The sequence below is a fragment of the Monopterus albus genome, unplaced genomic scaffold (genome assembly GCF_001952655.1).
Source record: "Monopterus albus unplaced genomic scaffold, M_albus_1.0 scaffold15.1, whole genome shotgun sequence".
NCBI classification, from domain to species: domain Eukaryota; kingdom Metazoa; phylum Chordata; class Actinopteri; order Synbranchiformes; family Synbranchidae; genus Monopterus; species Monopterus albus.
In genome coordinates, this window is record NW_018127895.1 from 1,502,686 (window position 1) to 1,523,205 (window position 20,520).

A 20,520-nucleotide genomic window follows, 5' to 3' on the forward strand; every position below is an offset into this window, starting at 1 on the left:
ACTACCAGAATAAGCCTTTAATATCATTTTTATAAACAAAGTCAAACACCTAAGACACAGTTAGCAACATAATATTCCCCATTTTCATAATGTTAGTATCTCCCAAAACGTAAATTATTCACGAACAGAAACAAGCCATGTTTAGCCAACATCAATTTTAAAGGTTTGGCTCTTGTATAGCAAAGTTGCATAAAATACTCAAGAGATTATAGGCATCATATTCCAAGTACCTCATAACTGTACTATAGTACAGTTTTTTGAGTGACTGCACTCCACATTCAACTGAATATGGAAGACATTTTCAGGTGTAGCAAACAATTTTAATAAGACATAATTATGTTTGCATATAATGACCATGAAGTTCATTGTTCTGCTGGAGAGAAATAAGGCTAGCTCATATTGGATTGGACACAGAACGTTAGTAGACAGAACTATAGTCATTTGCCAGTTACCAATCATAATAAGTCATTAACTATGTTTTGTTTACATTATACATTTAAGACTTAAGAGCTGGATATTGTGAGGTTTTGCTTTCACGGTCGATTGAGCCCAGCAGTGAGACTCCCACCGCATACATCCACTCGCTGTGCTCCGATGTGCCAGGTAACCTCGGCGTGGACGCGACTGTGGCCACATGCGCGCTTCCGCGAAGTCATACGTCACCGTGCTCGCTCCTCTTCTCGCGCGCTGGTTAAAAAGAAGGAGGAAAGAGCACGAGAAAACATGTGAGCGCTCTGAGGACTTTAGTGAGAGACAACTTTTATTTTCTTATATGTTTTGACCCCGTGCATGCACAGACCGTCGTACTCTACTCAAAAGGAATTACATCTGAAAGGAACGTCACGGCTCTTTTGCACTTCACAGTGTTTTGAATTTTTGTGTTCACCAGGATAAATTGTGTTATTGCTTTACTTTTATTTTATTTTTGATTCTGAGCTGTACTATGTAAAGAGAAGCAACAATAATTTATTTTAAAACACATTTCTTTGTGGTAGTGAATCAAATTTCGGATACCTGCTCTGATAAAGGCATATTTGTCATTTTTTGTGTGGAAATTGACTTCTGCTACTTGGAGAAATAGCAAGCAAAAATTCCAAATAAAAAAGTATATAGCCTATATTGCACTGCAGGTTAACCCCAGCCTTTCCAAAAAAAAAAAAAAAAAAGGGGGGGGCGGGGGGGGGGGGGGGAGGACCTTTTATATTTCACCTTTTCCTAAATTTAATAATTTTTACACAATGAAGCATTTGCAATTTGTGCTCGTCCTGGCCATCGCGGTCAATGTGTGGGAATGTGGAGACGCAAAATTCGGCGAGAGGGGAGAAGTCAGCCCCAGGAGGAGACGGTGTTACGACGGAAGCTTGCCCAAGCGGCTGAAAAAAAGGGAGCGAAAAGTGTTGCTTGACGGCAGCAGCAGCGGAGAAGTTTGCCACAGGTTGTACCCCCGCGTGTCCTGCTGTCCCACCAGGAGAGCTGCCTATCAGATCCTCCACAGCAGGGATGCCAGGGTAGGTTAACGTCCACCCACAACGTTGCATTTAAAGGACTGGGATTTTATTGCTAAAACGCCGGAGGTGATGCATTTACAGCCCTTGTGTATTGTCTTCTGTCTTGTATTGCCAGTAGCCGAATTTTGGGATGGGGAAATTGCTCTGGGGTATGCTGCCGCTGATTGTCCCAATGAAAAGGTTTTATTTTAACGTTCATACAGAGACGTGCGTGTCTGTGGCACTCAGTGGTAGGTGGTCTTATCCTGTCTTTTGGTTTTTATTATTGCCCATAAGTTAGCTTCCGTAAAATCCGCACTTGTGATGTGTTTTTAGTCGCTTATTATGTTATGGTAATAATATCTTTAAAATTCTCCGATAGAACACTTATTTTGTTCGTACAATTTGTGTTCGTCCATCCCGTAACTGTTTCCTTATTTCTTGTTTTGCTTATCTCCTCTGAAATTAAGTTAATTTCCAGGTTTCAGGGTTAAATTTCCATCTTGTTTATCTCTTGTCCAAAGCGCTTCAGCGTTACCATGGTAATCACTCGCCGATTTCCTTCTCCCTACTACTGTCATCAGAAATGGGTACTAGCTAAACTGTTGAACCGTTTACCTGTAAAGGTAGGACCTCAGTTGTACATTGTTACCACTGAACAGTTTTCTTGTCGTTTGTTTAACAGCCATTCATTGTCAACATTTTCTCGGAATTAATGTTAAGATAACATGAATTTCCAAGCCTAATGCATTGACCAAATGTACCTAGCCGTCGCATTTACCTGACATTCGTAAACGTTATGGCATCGACCGAAGTGCAAAATGGCATGTAAGCTATGGGTCTAAACTTCAGCTGTTCAGCTGCTGTTGGGGGAAAGGCAGAAAAAGCGACAGTATGCCCAAAACTTGTAGCGGATTTCGTTGGATCCTCACCGGACCATTCTCATGTAAACCACTCCTCGAGTCATCCAGTGGCTGGGTGGTATCTCACTTTGTGTTACGACAAAAAGCCATATTGCACCATTTAATTTGCTCAAGTCATGCAAATAAGAGGGGGAAAACTGAAAAGGAGGAACTCGACTTCTCCTCCTCCCCACTACACTGCCCACACACAGAGTCCTTTCTGATTATGGCAAAAGAATAACAACGCCATTGTGTTTATTGGTTTCGTTAATGGGAGAAGCTGGAGAACATCACTCTCCTCCAGTCATCAGCCTTGTCCAAGTGTTAACGTTAATGCCTTTGAGAGGGTGTGTGTCCTTCACTATATGCCCCTGCCAACCAACTTACACCTACAGTTTTCCTTGAGGACAAGTGTTTTGTTAAAGCTTAGTGTTGCCTACATCCGTGCTCTCCACCTCTCTCCCATTCTCTCTGACCATATGAGGGACAATTGGTACTGTGTATTAATATGTTTGCTCTGACAAAAACATGCAGAGGCTATTATAGAAGATGTAAGATAATCCTGTAACAGCAGTTCTCCTATGCATTGCAACTTGGTGTGAAACCAGCTTTAGCAGTTGCTACATAAACCTTTGAAAGAGCCGGGGAATAAGTTAGTAATAGTTTTCCTATATCATTATACTGTAGCTCCATGTTTCTAATTATAGCTGTTTTCTTGACTTGCTTTAGCATATTCTCAGCATAAATGCAACAGCTGAGCTTCATTGCCATTTTGTCCCAGTTTTTGAGGATCATACTCACTAAGATTCAGCAAAAGACAACAAAGGTCCACTTGTTCTAGTTTGGATGATGGCAACATTGGAGCCCATCCCAGCAACATATGGACACAGGGCATGGCTGAGTGCACACAAATGCTACTCTCTGGCACACAATATCAATGGGTAATTTAGAGCAGGAGGGCAGGCATGCCCACAGCACTACATGGCATGAGTGTAGAGGGCATGGAGACAGAGGAACACACCACACGTACAGGGTCATAGCCAGCCTGGAGCTCCCTTTTTCAGAAAAATGTCAACAGTTAGACAAAATGTAGAAAACAGATGGGATATCAATCAGCTTTTTTTTTTTTTTAAATAGAAACTCAGATAACCTAGGATTTATTGTCCCTTTTCAATTAGTTCTGTAAACTGGCTTTTGTAAATGTGTGTGCATAAGTATATTTTTCAGGTAGTCCCTCAGGGTTTTCCAGAGGTTCTGCCACCTGTTGGGTAAACAGCTCTGTATAGCTTTTAAACAGAAAGGCTTTTCCTCAGTTGCAATTTGTTCTGCAATCAGAAAGTGTAAGGCATCCATATGTTGGCCTTGGGTCCACTGGTGTAATTGACTTCGACAGACTGATAATTTGTTGATACCAGAGTGGGAATGATGTGCCTGTCTATCTCTAAATTGGTGTTTACACACGGACCTCACACAGAGCAAAGCACTGCCAGCCTGCCTGCCTGCATGGCTGCCCAAGCAGCACCACTCTTGACCTAAAACAGATTACATTGTGTTTTATTACAGCTAATTTGTTATGTAAATAATCCTGCTAATTTCTTTTGGATTAACTCTTTGTGTACTTTAGTGTAATTACCCCAAATCAGGCTTTGAGGCTTATTTGGCTTCATTCAGTTTATGTCTTAAGATCTGTCAGACATCGGAACTGTAATTTGACTTTAACTGTTTGTGATCTTGGGTAAGTAGGCAGTGAATAATGATACGATTTCTTTGTTTACTGAGGGTGTTCCAACACCAATTTATAACAAATTGGTATAAAAGAGTATAGAAGTGGATATTATAGCTGTTATACTGTATTATGATGTCATCCAACTGATATAATTCAGTTTGTGCACGTGAGATTGCCAAAAGAAAGTTTTCAATAAGAAAATGAGAAGTGAGGTAATAACCACCATTACCAGTGAAAATTTGGGGTTCTTTAGCAGTGAATGGAATGCTTTCATTTGTGCATATTGTGGTAGAGATGCTGCAGGCCTTAATACTGTGCAAATGACGGACTTCCTCCTTATTCTGCATTCTACAGATGATGCTGTTCAACATAATACTAACCCTAAGAATAACTATCCAAACTTAACTGTGTGTCAAATATGTAAATAATGCAGAATATAGACAGACTCCATGATAACTGTCTCGGGCAGTCAGAACTGGATTTATGGCATCTAGTTTTGTGTCACACCTTATATCAGTAATAGAATATCTCACTTTGCATGTGTCATAGGGTGTTGTTAACATACAGTTGCTATATAAATGTACTGTTGTATCTTGAGAGTAATTGTATTTAGTAGAGATCATTACCTTTTTGTGCAGTGCCTAGAATTGGTATTGGCTAAGTTGGAGCTGTTAAATGGGAAAGTCTGGTGAGGACTCTGTTTCAATCAACAAACAAAACATTTAACTAAAACACATTACATGGGCTGGTATATATGTATTCTAACTATGAAAAAATTAGGTGAATACTTTTAAGGGCCTTTCCAAAATAATTGGGATTCACTGAGATCAGTTGTTAAAGTGCTTAAAAATCTCAACAGTGTTTTAAGTTGTCAGGAATTTATGATAATGAAGACTTGAAAATGCACCCTGCAATGTAATTTGTTTCTGCTTTGTAGTGTGTTTATGATGTTAAAGTTGCTAAGTGTATATGCTAAACTGCATGTTGGCTGGTCTGTGTGACGTAAGAGGTAAAAGTTAACAGCCCACTGTTTTAACCAGCCATTGGTCCTTGTTGTGTGTGGTCTCCAGATTTTCTCCACCAACAACACTGAATGTGGACATCTCCTGGAGGAGATCAAGTGTGCTCGCTGCTCCCCCAATGCCCAGGTGTTGTTCCAGTCCTTTGATATGGATAAGATGCCACACAGGGAGCCAGACCTGCCGCATCTCTGCAAGGACTTCTGCCGCGAATTCTACTACACCTGCAGGGGGCACATACCAGGTAATTACGCAGATAATAAGACCATGAATGTGTACTTCAGTTACAACCCCTGGGTGGTTACCTGATGATATGCAAGTAAATATACATACACACGTATAGAGGAAGTGAAAGAAGGTGTAAGTTATAACTGCCAAGTTCAGTTTCTAATATACTGTATGTGAAATTAAACTGATGCATCTGATTGTGATATATTAAAATTCACACTAGACCTCATTTCTTATTGAGACTCTGCCTGCACATGTAGAATTGGCAGATCCGACTTATGCAAGAATTGGTGCGTCAGTAGTCTAGTGAAAAATTATTCATCCAGATTTTACCTCATCTGACCTCACCTCTGTTTTTTGCTGAGCTTGTCTCATCCATTTGCTCACTCGCTGCCTTGGTTCTTGCTTTACTGTTGCACTTTAATGCACCAGTAAAATCACTTGCCACACACTGCTCATACAGATGCAACACCAGTTTGCTGATTAGTCTACAGAATGATCTAACACATTTGGTTTAGCAAATCGCAGAGCAATATTTGTTCCGTTTATGACACAGTAGTCAGTGAGCTGTTTTTGTGGTACCAGGTGCTAGGTTTGTTCAGATCATGCAGGTTTATTTTAATCAACATGCTTTTGCAAAAATGTGACTTTTTTAAGACCTTGAGCGTAGAAACAATACACAGATGTTAGGCGTTTCTTGACAAGTGAATGGAAAATATTAGATCTGCAAAGCTGAGTGTGAAAACAAATTTCTTATATGTACTAACAAAAGCAGGACCATCCTGACCAGTGTACCAGAAAATGTAACTAGAGAAGAATGAGCCTTTTTATGAACTGTTCCTGGACACTGCTCACTAGACTCAACTCCTGAAGATGATTCTGTTTTCAGGATGCATTAGCACCCTAGGCGTGCTGTGGTCTAGACATGACTGCACATTGCTTTTCTCAGACATAAACTGTCACTTAAAAACACGTGTCTCATGCTCTGCCATGACTGTGTTTTTAATTTGTGTAATGTTCACATTAATCTAAACAGCTGAAACATTGCTTTGCTGGCCCCTGTTTCATCTGATTATGAGCTTTATTATGAAACAGCAGAATCCACAGAACAGGGAAAGCATTCAGTGATGCAACGGATTTCCTTGTGGATACTGTACTGTTAAATGACAGGAACCCTTCTCCCCTCTGAAAGCATTTGGATATGCAAAGAATTTCCTTTCAAGGGATGTAAGATCACAGGTACCTGTGCCTTCACAGTGCATACCATACATGATGGAACACTTTTTGACTGTCTTTTCTCTTCCAGCCTAGTCTTCTTCCTGATTAGATCTTCCAAGATTTGCAAACAGAGAACTGTTTCAAACACACTTGTCTTCAACCCACCCACATGGTATGCTGCAGCTCAAGTTAAATATTAAACAGACATTCCACCTGAGTCCATCCTTGCCTACATCTAATGGCCTTGTGGCATATCATGTACAACATTTGGACCTGTCTGGAGTTAGATTGCTTTCTCGGAAGCTGACAGACATATGGGCTCAGCGAGTCAAACCAAAAAAGCTCACGAGAGGAATCCAGAGAAGGATCCTCCCTCCCTCTGCTCCTCCCTCTTAACCTCCCTTCTTACCCCCACCCCTCCCTGCCTTCCACAGATCAGCATATGTGGTGACGAATGACACATTTATTTTTCTACAAAGGTTGTGTGTATGTAAAACTGCTGAAGTGCATCAAGATGTCAAGTACTTTGGGTGGGCCACCCAGGTTGCCTTGGAAGATAACCAGATGGAAGTATAACTTTAGAGCTGGGGAGCTGAGAATATGGACAGAGTTCTGTCTCCCTCTCTGTCTCTTTCTCTCCACCTATCTCTGTTTTATTCCTCTCTTTCTCTTTCTTGTCTTTTTTCTTTTGCATTCTCTTCCACTTCTTTTTATTCTTCTCATTTTCTCCTGTTTTTAATGTTTTTTTTGTTGAAGCCTCTGGATTTACATTACATAACAATTTTACAACAACTTTAAAAATACACATCCTACTAAATACAAATACTCATTAGGTTGAATCCTCTTGCAGAGACAAATCTCTCCCATGGGGCTATATGCATTATTTGCATGAACAAAATTAATACTTTTGGCATTTTGGCAAATTGTTGCTGGAAATATTCTTAAATTGTGGATCTGTATCATGAACTGACTGTATGAAAGGACCTTACTTTTGCTAATTCAGAATCACTGGACAAAGGTTTTAAAATTAAACAGTAGCTTTTGCAGCATCCATAACTGTCATCCTGATTCCATGAAACTTAGGCACTTATTTAGCCCCTATTTCTCCAGGAAAACATTTACAGCCATGACTCTAACTTCACCTAGAAGCCTCGCACCTTTCCTGCACTCCTCTATCTTCCTTCCCTCTTCACTCATCCTCGCACCCTCCACTCAAGGTCCCCGACCAGCATGGTTAAGATAACTGTAGACACAAGTGGGTGGGTGGTATAGCAAGAGCTGTGTGTGTGTTTATATGTGTGTTTGATCTTCATGTTGTGTTTAGATGTTTGAGGGGATATCCTATCACCTCCAGTATTTGCTGCGGTCAGCCCTTGTGGTTGGTGTGTGGCAAGAGAGGGAGATGAAAGGAGGGACAGGGAGAGTCCTGTTTGTGTTTTTATCACTGGTTTGCTCTCTTCTGTCCTCTAAGGGATTGACTAAAGGAAACAATATTGCCAAGATTGTTTTTAGGTCACAAAGAGCCTTTGAGACCCACTGCACACTTTGCTTTTTGCCGGGAATAATGTTATAACTCCGCTGGCTGGAGACATAGATATGTGGGACTGCCATATTTATGCAGATCACTTTTTGCTTTGGCACTGAAACATTATAGGTAGACCGGGAGGCCACAGGGAAATAAGGAGCGATGTGATGGCAGTTCTACCTTGAATTCACATGTAAAAATAGTAAAACACTGTCAGCCCATAGTTGGGAGCGTGATGTTTTTGTTGATCAATTCAAGCAAAAAATGCCTCTCACCCTGACAGCATCTTTGTTTGTTCACAATTAAATCCCATATTTAACAGCTTGATTATTTAATTTGACATGCCGCACCCATGTGTTGCTCAATAATGCAAAACAGGTAGACTTGTTTGAAGCAGAGAACAAGTGGTTGGTTTTTGCAAAGAGAGAACCATCATCCACTGTCATCAACAGCTGACTACACTGGAGTGACCTTTTGACATGCAGCCCTTGAGAGACCAAGTTCAAACTTACATCTCAATTACTGTGTGCAGCTAGAAGGCCGTTTATTCTCGTTGCTGATTTAAATGTCCTAGAAACAGCCTTACAAAGCTCTGAGGTAATGTGACAAAAAATTTAAATTTTTATCTGAGTTTCAGTTTTTGTGATAGTGTTTTTCAGTTGATTCTCTTTGTCTGATATACAGTGTAGTTTTGTTTTTGTTGATAGTTTGGGTTTGTGTTGTATGTGTTCATGCTGTGTGTGTATGAGCAGAGTCTCTAGAACAGCTGGATGAGTGGAATCAAACTTTACTTTAAAGGGCTTGGTGATTTTGTGATGGTGTGTCAGGGAGGATGGCTTCACTTGGTAGTAGAGGATGTAAAGTTTTTCTTTGCATGCACCATTAGTTGAAATGAAACAAGATAAGCTGAGGTTTTAACAAACATTTAGTCATTTTTCAACTTTTTTCTGCATATGCAGTATGATATTCTCAGTGCCAAAGAGAGGAAATGTCAGCCCTTATCACTTCTGATCTTGCACTGTGTCTATTTCAAATTATTTATCATGTACTGCAGCCGAGATGTCCACCTCCTGAACAAGCTTGATGTGTCTTGTAGCTGCTTCCAAGGAATTGGTATTCATTTCCGATATACTTTCCATTTCTTGTTCTCCCATTAGTATGTACTGTCAGTTTTTCATGGACAGTTGGTGTACACTGATAGTACAGGCGTTGGAGTGAATGCAGCCTCTTCATTGCCTACTTAGACGCTGAACAGACTTGAAAGAAACTTAGGATCAGAGTTTTTTTTTCATAGGAATTCATTAGGACTAGTGCACAAGCATCATTTCATAAATCAAAATAAAGACAGCATAAGCTAAAATATAGAATGTAGCCTTTTTGCTCTCTGGAGGAGGCATAGTTCACCGCAGAGCCATGTCTAAGCTATGACCCATTTGATTTGGCCCAGTTTCTTTTACTTGTTTATTTCAACCCAGTCTTGTCAGAATTTGGTTTGGCTCATCAAGTAAAACTCCAACCCTCCCCTACACACAAGCACATCACATCCTTTCTCTCTTCATCTGACCCTCACTCTTTCGTCCTCTCTTGCACATACTTATGAATACACACATACAGTACACTAACTATATGCTGCAGGCGTGCACACACAACTAAAGCACCATTAAACTATGTTAGGAGAATAGTCATTGAATTTTCACGATATAGCGAGCTGCACGAGTCTAGTGTAGGAAGTCATTTAACCATGCAGTAATAAAAGTAAGTGTAAGACCCTCTGTCTATGTCTGTATCTGTTATCTTTGCTAGAACTTTTCCAAGCCGATGTGGATGAGTTCTGCCAGTACTATGGGAGGAGAGATGCCAGCCTATGCTTTCCAGATTTTCAGCGAAAGCAACCACCAAGGCAAGATTCCAACTACTTGGGAGATGAGCAAATAGAAGAATTCAGCAGGTTTGTAGTCTTTGCCATGTTTTATTCCATTTCAGCACTGAGTTACACTATGGAAGATGTATATATTATTATTTTGAATATGTTTCGGCTAGTTATTTAAATGTGTTTCAGCCAAGGGAACTTTTCTGCTTTGTTCGTGCTTATGAGAAAAGCTGTACCATTTCTCCTTTAATCCTAACATTTATCTATAAAAGTCCTTAAACTGTCATTCTGTTTGCCCCTTACTGCAAAGGTCTGTATATCACAAAGAGCTTTGCCATTGGGGGTGGGGGGTGAGTGCCTTTCATCTCTGTTTTCCCTAAGGCAAGAAGGCCAAGCAGCTTATGCACCTGAATGGCAGCAACAAACAATCTGTCTAATAACTTCAGAAGTTTAAGAGTCAGGCACTCATTTGTCACTGCTGCATTTTATTCTTTGAGAGGTCTACTTAGGTAAAGGACAGTAAGCAGGACTTTTCCTGTGCTGGAGGCTGGAAGTGCCAAAATTAAGTCCAGGTTACTGGACATCATTACTTTTGTTTTTTTGGAATTAAGGCACAGAGCTCAAATGCCCACGTGTTCCTTGTGGAAGGTCACACTTTTTGTAACCAGTGGCATGTTGCTCACACTGGGAGCACACAGAAAGCAGAGTAAGACAAGAAGGAATCCATCATTATACATTACCAGTGAGTGTGGTAGTTGGCTACGGGTTGGTGTCAATTATCCAGTCACATCACCTTCTATTATCCCCCTTAAAATCAGTGCACTTTGCACCCAAGTGGTTGAGTTCACTGGTGGGGAAGCTGACCTTTTCTCTACAGCTCGGTGGCTTGCACAGTGACGATATGGTAGGGTTAGTTTGAGCGTCCTGTGCTGCTGAGGGGTGCTAGTGACACAGTGGTTAGCGCACAGCAAGAAGGTTCTGAATTTCAGCCCAGGCTGACCTGGGGCTTTTCTGTGTGGAGTTTGCATATTCTCCCTGTGCCTGCATGGGTTTTCTCCAGGTACTCCACCTTCCTCCCACAGTCCAAAAACATGCACTTTAGGTTGATTCGGGATTCTAAATTGCCCGTAGGAGTGTATGTGTGTGCATGGTTGTTTGTCTAAATGTCAGCACTGTGATAGACTGTCCAGGGTGTACCCCGCCTCTCACCCAATGTCAGCTGGGATTGGCTCCAGCCCCCCCCCCCGTGACCCTATTCAGGAATAAGCGGTATAGATAATGGATGGATGGGATTCTGGTAGAAGTTAGATACAAAAATGAAATGTATTTGTGTCTTGCATTTAAAAGCCTTTACTGGTTAAGAAGTTAAGAATACATAATGAATGTGAACTGAACAAGCAAAGAATTCATAAGACACAACAATTAAATAATGAAAATAGCACATGTGGGTCAAGCTGGTGCATAGTAGATGGCACAAAACAATTTATGTATGCTTCTCTGTTTCTCCTCCCACCTTGGTGAATGGCAAGATACCAAATTAGTAAACCAGCAAAGGTGTGAAAAACCAAAATGTAACATCAGTCTTCTCAATTCAGAACCAAGATATGACATTGAAAGAGTAATCAGAAAGGTTGAGAGACAGTAGGTTAAGTCAAATCTGAAGAGACAAGTCCTTAAGACCAAGACAGCAAAAAATCATTTTTTGTTCAATCATCGTCTTATTGTTGATAAATTTATGCTTCCTTCCTAACACTACTACTTCAGTTCCCCAATACTCAGATTATTCACCGTCATCAGTCACTGACCTTTTGTATCTCCTATGTTACCCAGGAAACACAAACACAACTGCTACTGTGCCCAGGAGGTGTTGAGTGGTCTGAGGCAGCCGGTGGCTGTGGTGCACTGTGGGGATGGATCCCAGCGACTCTTTGTCTTGGAAAAAGAGGGAATTGTCAGGATACTCAACCATAACCTGGAGCTAATTAAGGAACCCTTCCTGGACATCCACAAGCTGGTGCAGAATGGCTTGAAGGTAGGGTTAAGCCTCCCTTCATGGTGTTAATTGTGTTGAAGGAATGTAATGTGACAATATGGGTGTAATTTGAACATATTTGCAACCAAGAAGCAGAAAAGGAAAGGAACGTGGCTGATGGAATATGAAATATTTTCTTGTATTTCAACAAATTATATGTTCTTGAAATATGTGCTTGGTGTCTCTGGAAGTAATGCAAGATGTAGACAAGTAATATGTAATATGGCATATAATGTCATTCTCTAATGATAAATTCAATTGCAAAGACACTGTGACCTCCAAGGTATCGCTGGAATTTATTTATTTTTTTAATCTGTATTCCTTATGGCATGTCAGAGTTTGAATTTGAAAATTGTTCAGAAATTCTTTCGATCGTCCAACGAGATGGTAGCTGGGATGTTTACAGCACACACTTCCAGACAGGAAGTTTATCTAGTCCACTCCTCCACTGACAAGACCCTTTGTTTACAAGGAGTCAAACGGAGCACAGCATTTGAATATGCAACTGCCCCCTGTGGAATTCAGTCCCTGCTCTGCTCAGCTCTTATCATCATTCAGTCCAAACTGGGCTGTGGATAAAGTAATCATTATGACAATTAGAAGTGGCTGGATCCCCCACAGGTCCCAGGCATTCTATTCTGTGATGTTGGCTGCCACAACGGGATCCCAGCCACATGGGGTGGACAAGACCAGGGGAGGGCTGAGGTGTTTACTGGCAGCATCAACAGGATGGCGCTGCCTTTGCACAGAGAGGAACCTAGGCACCCAGGAGACAGGACCGATAACTGGTTTATCGTCAGCCCCATGCACATGCTTTGATTGTAATGATCTGTTTCCTCCTGCTCTTCTGTCCCCCTACTTCCATGGATCCCCCAGTGCCAATTAAGCTGAACTACACAGATAAAATACTGTTCTGTGGTTTTGTGGGCCCTTAGCTACGCTGTGGGTGTTCTTTTCCTGAAATCCGATCTCTGTACTCCAGTACCCACCACCACCACACACACACACACACACACACACACACACACACACACACACACACACACACACACACACACACACACACACACACACACACACACACATACAATTCACACACAAACTGCTCATCACAGTGGTCTCTCCAAAACTGGTTCACATTCACACACCTCAGTCTCTGATAAGAACCAAAAATTCAGCCAGCACTGGAAAAATAAAGCACACTAACTACTGCTGCTGAGAAGCATCTCCACAGCCTGATGCTGCCACCAACGTGCTTCACTGTCGGAATGATATTAACCAGGTGATGAACAGCGCAAAAGGGGATGTAGTGCTTGGAATTGTGCCCAAATGCTTACATTTGTGTTTCAGAGTCCTTTAAATACCATTTGGCACACTCCCAGTAGGCTGTTGTGTGCCTTTTTACTTAAAATGGCTTCAGTCTAGCCACTCTACCATAAAGGCCAGATGAATGGTCATCCTTCAGACAGGTTCCATCCTGCAGAGGACTTCTGTAGCTCTGTTAGAGGACTGCTGGCCTCTTGATCACCTCTGTGACCAAGGCCATTCTTGCTCGGTTATTCAGTTTAGCCAGATGGTCAACTCTAGGAAGAGTCCTGACAGTTCCAGACTAATTTATTTTCACAAATATTGAGACCACTGTGCTCCTTGCCCCAGTTTTATCAGGGAGGGAGGTCTACAGAGCACTTGTTGCTTTTTGTCTTGACATGCAGTGTGAACTGTGGGACCTTAGATACACAGGTGTGTCCCTTTCCAAACTGCATTTCTCTCCAGAGTAGCTTTGCAGTAGTTTAACGTCTCCCAGAGTAATTGATAGTTTGCAAAGTTGCATTTTCAAAGTAGTTTCCCCTACATTTGGTGATGAATAAAGACAGTGAAGTTATTTGTGAGCAACACTACAAAGCTGACTGTTCACTGACATGTATTAGCCTGCATGGTCAGAGGGTATCCAATAAAATATTTCACTAAATAAGTCACAGGATGTTATTGTGTCCCTGCTCCACTGACAGCTGCTCTACACTCACTGTGACCATCAGAGACTCAGGGCTGTTCTATTACAGACTAAAATATGTGGCCTTATTATCTTTATGATTTACTATGCCTTACAGCTGCGGTGGGATTAAACTCATGTGTATCTCACTATTTTTCTCAGACAGTGAGAATGAACTATGAATTGTATGACTCAGATGATGGATAATATCTTATTCTTGTTAGGTGGGAGGATTAGTCAGGTGGAGGGGTTGCAGTGGAGATTTGACTGTTTGATTTTACTTTGTGATTCTCACTGCACTAGTGAAAAGCGGAGATTGCTACACGTGTATTGTCTGTGTGTGAGGGAGTTGTGCACTTAAATGCTTCAAGTAGTATCAGAGTGAAGGGTGCAGACATTGTTTTGCTCCAACCAATTCATGTGGAATGTCTTTCGGCGAAGAAATGCCCACGAGCCAGTGAGGAAGGATCAAAAGGTTCAGGGTAAGAATGCATGAGCCAGCACATGTGTCACAGGGACACAAAGACCTCTTCCCCTTGCAGACTTGAAAATCTTACCATTGTCTCTTTCACTGCTTCCACCACTCACACAGGACCAGAATTCCATATAATGCAGAACAAGATGTGAGATAACAGCCACTCCTCCTTCTCCCTGAACCTCACTTTCCTAGCTTTCTGTGGAATGGCACCAACACTTTGACCATGCCAAAACCAGAGCTCCAGAGAACGGAACTGGAGGGAAAACAGGAATGCAGAAAATGAAGAATTGTGAAAAATGAAGAGATAATACCTCATGAGAAATTCAATCACAACCCCCTGCCTGGCTATGGAAGAATGATGGCAGTCATAAAAAATGTTCAAGGGAAAAATGGAGAGAATGTGTTTTAAGTTGACACAGCAGAGTCATGTGTATAGTTTGAAAAGTATTTGGAGATTTCCATTTTTTTTTTAGAACTGATGTTCTTATAACAGCCTTTCAGTTGTAAGGTGAAGGTACAATGTTTAAATGATAAAGCAGAGAATCTTGCAGCTTAGCCCTCTTCCCTCATCTTCATGTATATGTACTGTAGATTTTAAAAAGTCCCAAATTAATTAAATGGAACAAATATGCATGGTAGTAGTTGATTAAATGTAGTATGACACAAGCAGAACAAAACTGCTAATTCTAAGTGCAGCCTTTAAATCCTCAATCTAGAACTTAAAACTCTTGAAAAGTAGCTTTACAGCTCATAATATGTGAAACCTGAAATCTGTATGTTTTCTAAATCTGCTTGTCTATACAGTGTATTTGTTTTTAAGCTATGCCAAGAATATCCTGCCTACTGCAGCTTTGGCAGCAGTTTTACCATGATCAGTGGTCATGACCCATGGGTTGGCACATTGTCTTTTTGTAATCAAAGTATCCTCTGATTGGATGCATAGTGAAAGGATTTCTGATGCAGTGTTTGTTTCTTATGGCTTTGGTACGAGCTCTGCTGTTTGCCTGCTGCTGAAGGAGCTAGTCATTAGCAAGGGAGCTAATATTTCAGCCCGTTTAACCACTGTGTATTTTGTTGGTTCCCCTTTGGCTCTGGATCTAGGCCTGTTTGCAATTGTGGACTTTGACCCACCCCTTATGGCGAGTTTAGTTTGTGGATGTGGGCCACTGCATCCCCAGATCCAACATACTGTATGAGTCCAGCATTTCAAGGCAAGGTGGAGAATTTCTCCTTCGACGATTAAACTTTTTTAACATTCTTTGGAAAAGTGCAGTCAGCTCTGCTCTAACCTACATCCAGCCGTACAGTATGCTGCATCGTGTGCCACAGAAAATTCATTTTTTATTTGATTTCAGTGGTCTGACACTTAGTAGTAATCGATTTTCACAACATTTTACTTTATATTCTGATCGATGGGATCCCTGTGGCTTATCATGTTGGCCTGTGTTGTTACTCATTGGTACATTCCTTCACAAAGAGTCATGTCTTTTGCATTCATGTAGCCTATGTCACTCCTATGTTTGACTGGGCTGGGCCTAACGCAGTCTAACCAGAACTAAGAGATCCAGTAGACTAGTATGATGTGTGATCCTTGGCCTGTGATGTAGACTATACCTATTCAGAGCCTCTTTTCTGAACTCAATTTGTTTATTTTTTTTAAGGGGAGAATACCTGAAGGATGAGATAGCTGGGTTAAATGTAGACATGATGCCGTGAGACAACTTACTGAAAGTAAAATTGAATTAAGCTTTGAAGGGAGCCACACATGACCACTTCATAAACAGTCTACACACCTAAGCATTCTGTTCATTCCTTTGTCAAAATGAAATAGTGAGGGCAAAGTACAATATAAAAAGGGCTGACCTGGCTTGCATTGCCTAGGGAATGAAATGCTATAGCTGATTATTGCAGCTAGCTATGACAGGAGGACCACCAGGGTAGTGACAACTGATGTAGCTGCCTCTGGGGTGAGACAAAGGTTTACATATTACACAAGCAATTTAGATGTTTTCTAAACATGTTGCCAAGACAGTGGGAGTAGACAGCTCCTTCCTTGTGTAGGTTTCATTTTTTCTCTTTTATTCTGCTCTTCTCTCCCCTCCAATGTATGTTTTTTTTTTTTAACCAGAAAAGAGCGAGGGGATGGGGATCAAAAATCATGGACCAAAGCACTCAGCTCTCTATGAACTGTGAGTGAGCTAATAAATTCTTTCAGCCACTCAGCGTAGCATTCATGGATATCCCCCAAAGAATACACACACAAATCACTACACAATGGAGGCCTCCGGGAGGGCCTGGGCATCACGGGGGCCCCCCGACCCTGAGGACAAGCATACACAGCCAAGCTGCAGGGAAGACTGGGCAAAGACAGGGTTGTAGAGGAGGTGCAGCTCAACCCAGAGTCAAACGCCTTATAATGGTTGGTAATGGTATATTCAAGGAGGCTGGTGATGGTGTGAAGGAAAACAGGCAAGGGTGGTAAAAGAAAGAATGACAGAATAGCAGGGGTGTGAAAGGGAATGTGTGGATAAAAAAAAAAAAAGGGATTAGAGAGGTTGAAGAATTAAAGGGGGGTGGGGGGTGATAGGAGCTGCATGAAGATGGCTGAAGGGGGTGATTCCAGCCCCACACTACTGAGCAGAAGCTGAGGTGGGATGTAATTAACGTCTGGATCTTTTGCATTTCTCAACTGACTGCAGGGCGGAGATGAAAGGGGCCTGCTAAGCTTGGCATTCCACCCCAATTACAAGAAGAATGGCAAGCTCTACATCTCCTACACCACCAACCAAGAGCGCTGGGCCATTGGACCACATGACCATATACTCCGTGTGGTTGAATACACCATTTCAAGGTAATGTGTGCCAAATTTACCTTAAATTTACCTTAAATGTGGGTGGCTGACTGTCTGAAAGGACAACAACACTGTGTACACAGCATTAAATTAACTTATCTGAGGGTTATCATAAACTGGGCATGCACTTAATTAACCAAAAATAATTTTAAGATGATATAAATATTACAAAAAATACATGACAATCACAATCTGATCTGTAATTTTCATAAAGTTTAGATAAAATTCTCAAAGTCTGCTTTTCAGTGCGTGTTTTGTAAAAGTTTGTAAAAGATTTTTTAATGCAATAAGAGAAATATGTATAAAAACTTAAACTTTGTGATCACAGAATCCTGGAAGAATTGATATCGTTACTAATCATCACATTATCTGATACAGAAAGATTTTTGCCTGTCTTGGATTTGGAATGTAGGTCAAATGTGTCATCAAACTAACTCCCAACGTGTTGCTAAATACATGATGGGTGTTCATTTGCAACACTCAACATGATACTGTTTGCTGTGCTGATGCCTCACACTCCCTTCACAATAGCTTGTGATTACAAAAACCATCTTTTCTCACGAATGTCTCGCATTTAAGTGTTACATTTTAATTTGCATAATCACAGGTGAATGTTTGACTTAATGATCTAATCTTAATTATAGTGTTGGTGCGCAGTCGCCATGACTGCAGCGTATATTCCTTAATTTGAGGGTCCACTAGAGAAATGACAGTTAAAGTATTTGAAGGTAGTTTAAAAGAGTAATTTTTTTCTTTGGCAGGCACCTTTTTAAAAATTGCACGGCTACCCAAAATAACACATCATGAAATATTTGTTGCTGCTACTGTGAAGCCAAATCCTCACTTTTCACTAGAAATGGTGCAACATTTTGAGCCCTCTGTTGCCTCTTCAGAGTTTCAACCACTGTCTTTGCTTTAATGAGGCAGCGCATTAGATATAGACGAAATGTCTCCAGAAAATAAACTATTTAAACGTGTTTAATGTTGTTTGGTATGTCTTGTCAGCATTTCCAATCCGTGCCTTGGGATCATTTTACCCACTAACACAGTCATTCTTTAAGCTAAGAAGAGGCAATCATAGTGTGTACTCATTTATAAAATCATGTCTTACATGCTATATTTCAACACAGTGCACTGCATTTCTTCAGTGGCTTTTACCCCATTCAGGATGCAGTTTCAGTCCACCTGGCATCCAAAAGCAACATGGCACGACAATATTACGGTGTATAGCTTTAAATATTTATGAGACTGTATAAAATGCAGGTATACTGTAGCAATATTGTAGATACCCCTCGTAAATATTAATCACTTTGCTGTGTAGTAACCATCATTTTTGTACCATGATGACAGACACCTGATGGCAATGATGTTTTACGATTTCCTCAGGAAAAATATAAACCAGGTGGACACCAGGACAGTTAGAGTGCTAATGGAAGTGGCAGAGTTGCACAGGAAGCACCTAGGAGGCCAACTGCTCTTTAGCCCTGATGGTCTGTTACACATTGTCCTGGGAGATGGCATGATCACCCTTGATGACATGGAGGAAATGGATGGACTCAGGTGAGATCACAAGTTAGAGGCTTGTGTATAACGAGTGCTTTTGTATGCCCCACAACTGAATCTTTTCCTAACTTGTACCATCATGAAGGTGTTGTTTATATGTGTGTTTGAATGCAGTGATTTCACAGGGTCCGTCCTAAGGGTAGATGTGGACACAGACTGTTGTACGTCACCCTATTCCATACCGCGGAACAACCCATACTTCAACAGCACCAACCAGCCACCTGAAATCTTTGCCCATGGATTACATGACCCAGGCAGGTGAGTGAAACATATGATGACAAACTTCATCAACATCATAGAGAAAAACCTAAGCAGTTCCTTGCCAAAATTATCCGCTCTTCAGAATTGTTCTACTATGCCTGATGCCAACAACATTTATTTTGTCAACGAAAATCAGTAGCTTACAAAAACATTTATCCTAATATGCTGTTCTATTACTGTTTTTTGGAAAGGGTTTCATTAACTCAGACTGTTGTGATTCCAGCAAGCCACCTTGCAATTGGTTGGTGTGAAGGCATCACCTCTAATTCTCCTGAATTCCTCCCTTGTATTCTGTGTTGTAGGTGCGCAGTAGATCGGCTTCAGACAGACAATGGGAGTCTTTTTATCCTCTGTACAGATGCCAGTGGCAAGAACACATCAGCAGGACGAATACTGGAGATTGCTATGGGGAAAGATTATGGTGAGCTACAGTTTCCATGAGATTTTCCAAAAATGGTGATATTTACCTTTTGTGAGTTTGGAAGGAGTTCATTATTTCTGCGATATTGATGCAACTCATGATAAAAATAAGTGAGTGCAACTTTTGCCTAAGATTTGTTTGATGGCATTACATCTTGAGAAAGAAATAAAAGTCCATTAACCTCTTGAGTAACCTTTCATATTTGTTCAGCTGAAAATGACATCTGCTCTTGTGAATGTCTTTCATTTTGTAAGAACATGGTGTTTTTGCAACACGTTCAGAAAACACACTGGGCTGTGTGCAGAGATACTGAAGGTTAGAGGTAAAAATGATGTGAACTGAAAAGAGTCTCCCCTTGTGGAATGTAGATTTTCCAGGGGAATGTGAGATTGTGTCCACAAGTAAGATTTAAAGCTGTCAACAACAATAACTGTCTAGATGATGGCTTACCACTGTTGAAAACACAGCTGAGAGGGGCCTAGTTCTTCCCACATTGAGAAAATAATCAATAACAGCAGCACATTGACAATGCTCAGCTTACTTCCCTTCATAAAAAAAATTCTGTTCTTTGTGTCACATTACATTGGGCTGGTTATCTATGCTACAGTAATTGTTGCTTTGGTAACCCACATTAATTGAACCTTGATCTCTCACTCCAATTTAAAGTGCTGGTTCTTGTCACAGCTCGCCTATCACCTGGCTAAATGCCTGATGTAGCCAGCTACCTAAACTCTAAAGTGATTATTGTTGGGAAATGAACACACTACCTTGGATCGTACATTTTAAAAGGCAACAAACCTCCATTCATGTTTTCCTTTGCCAGGACAACTGAAATCCAGAAAACATGTCATGTTGCCTCAACATCACACACAGTATAATAAAAGATAAAATAAAAGATTAATACATTCTCGTCCAGCAGACAAAGACAAAGTCTAAGTTGCCTGCTGAG

General features: G+C 41.0%; 1 protein-coding gene across 2 annotated transcripts in view; it reads left to right on the plus strand.

Annotated features, from left to right (window-relative positions):
- The first annotated feature begins 1,204 nt into the window (after nucleotides 1-1,204).
- hhip (hedgehog interacting protein) overlaps nucleotides 1,205-20,520 on the plus strand; it is a 31,236-nt gene continuing 11,920 nt past the window's right edge. Inside the window, exons 1-8 of one of the 2 annotated variants that reach the window (XM_020591854.1) lie at nucleotides 1,205-1,508; nucleotides 5,186-5,378; nucleotides 9,909-10,053; nucleotides 11,806-12,007; nucleotides 17,175-17,326; nucleotides 18,713-18,886; nucleotides 19,004-19,147; nucleotides 19,453-19,571. In XM_020591854.1, coding sequence (XP_020447510.1) covers nucleotides 1,239-1,508; nucleotides 5,186-5,378; nucleotides 9,909-10,053; nucleotides 11,806-12,007; nucleotides 17,175-17,326; nucleotides 18,713-18,886; nucleotides 19,004-19,147; nucleotides 19,453-19,571 — 1,399 coding nt within the window. In that variant the 5' untranslated portion in view covers nucleotides 1,205-1,238. Of the gene's footprint in view, nucleotides 1,509-1,559; nucleotides 1,739-5,185; nucleotides 5,379-9,908; nucleotides 10,054-11,805; nucleotides 12,008-17,174; nucleotides 17,327-18,712; nucleotides 18,887-19,003; nucleotides 19,148-19,452; nucleotides 19,572-20,520 lie in introns of those variants that run through there. The other variant, XM_020591855.1, reaches the window with a different exon arrangement.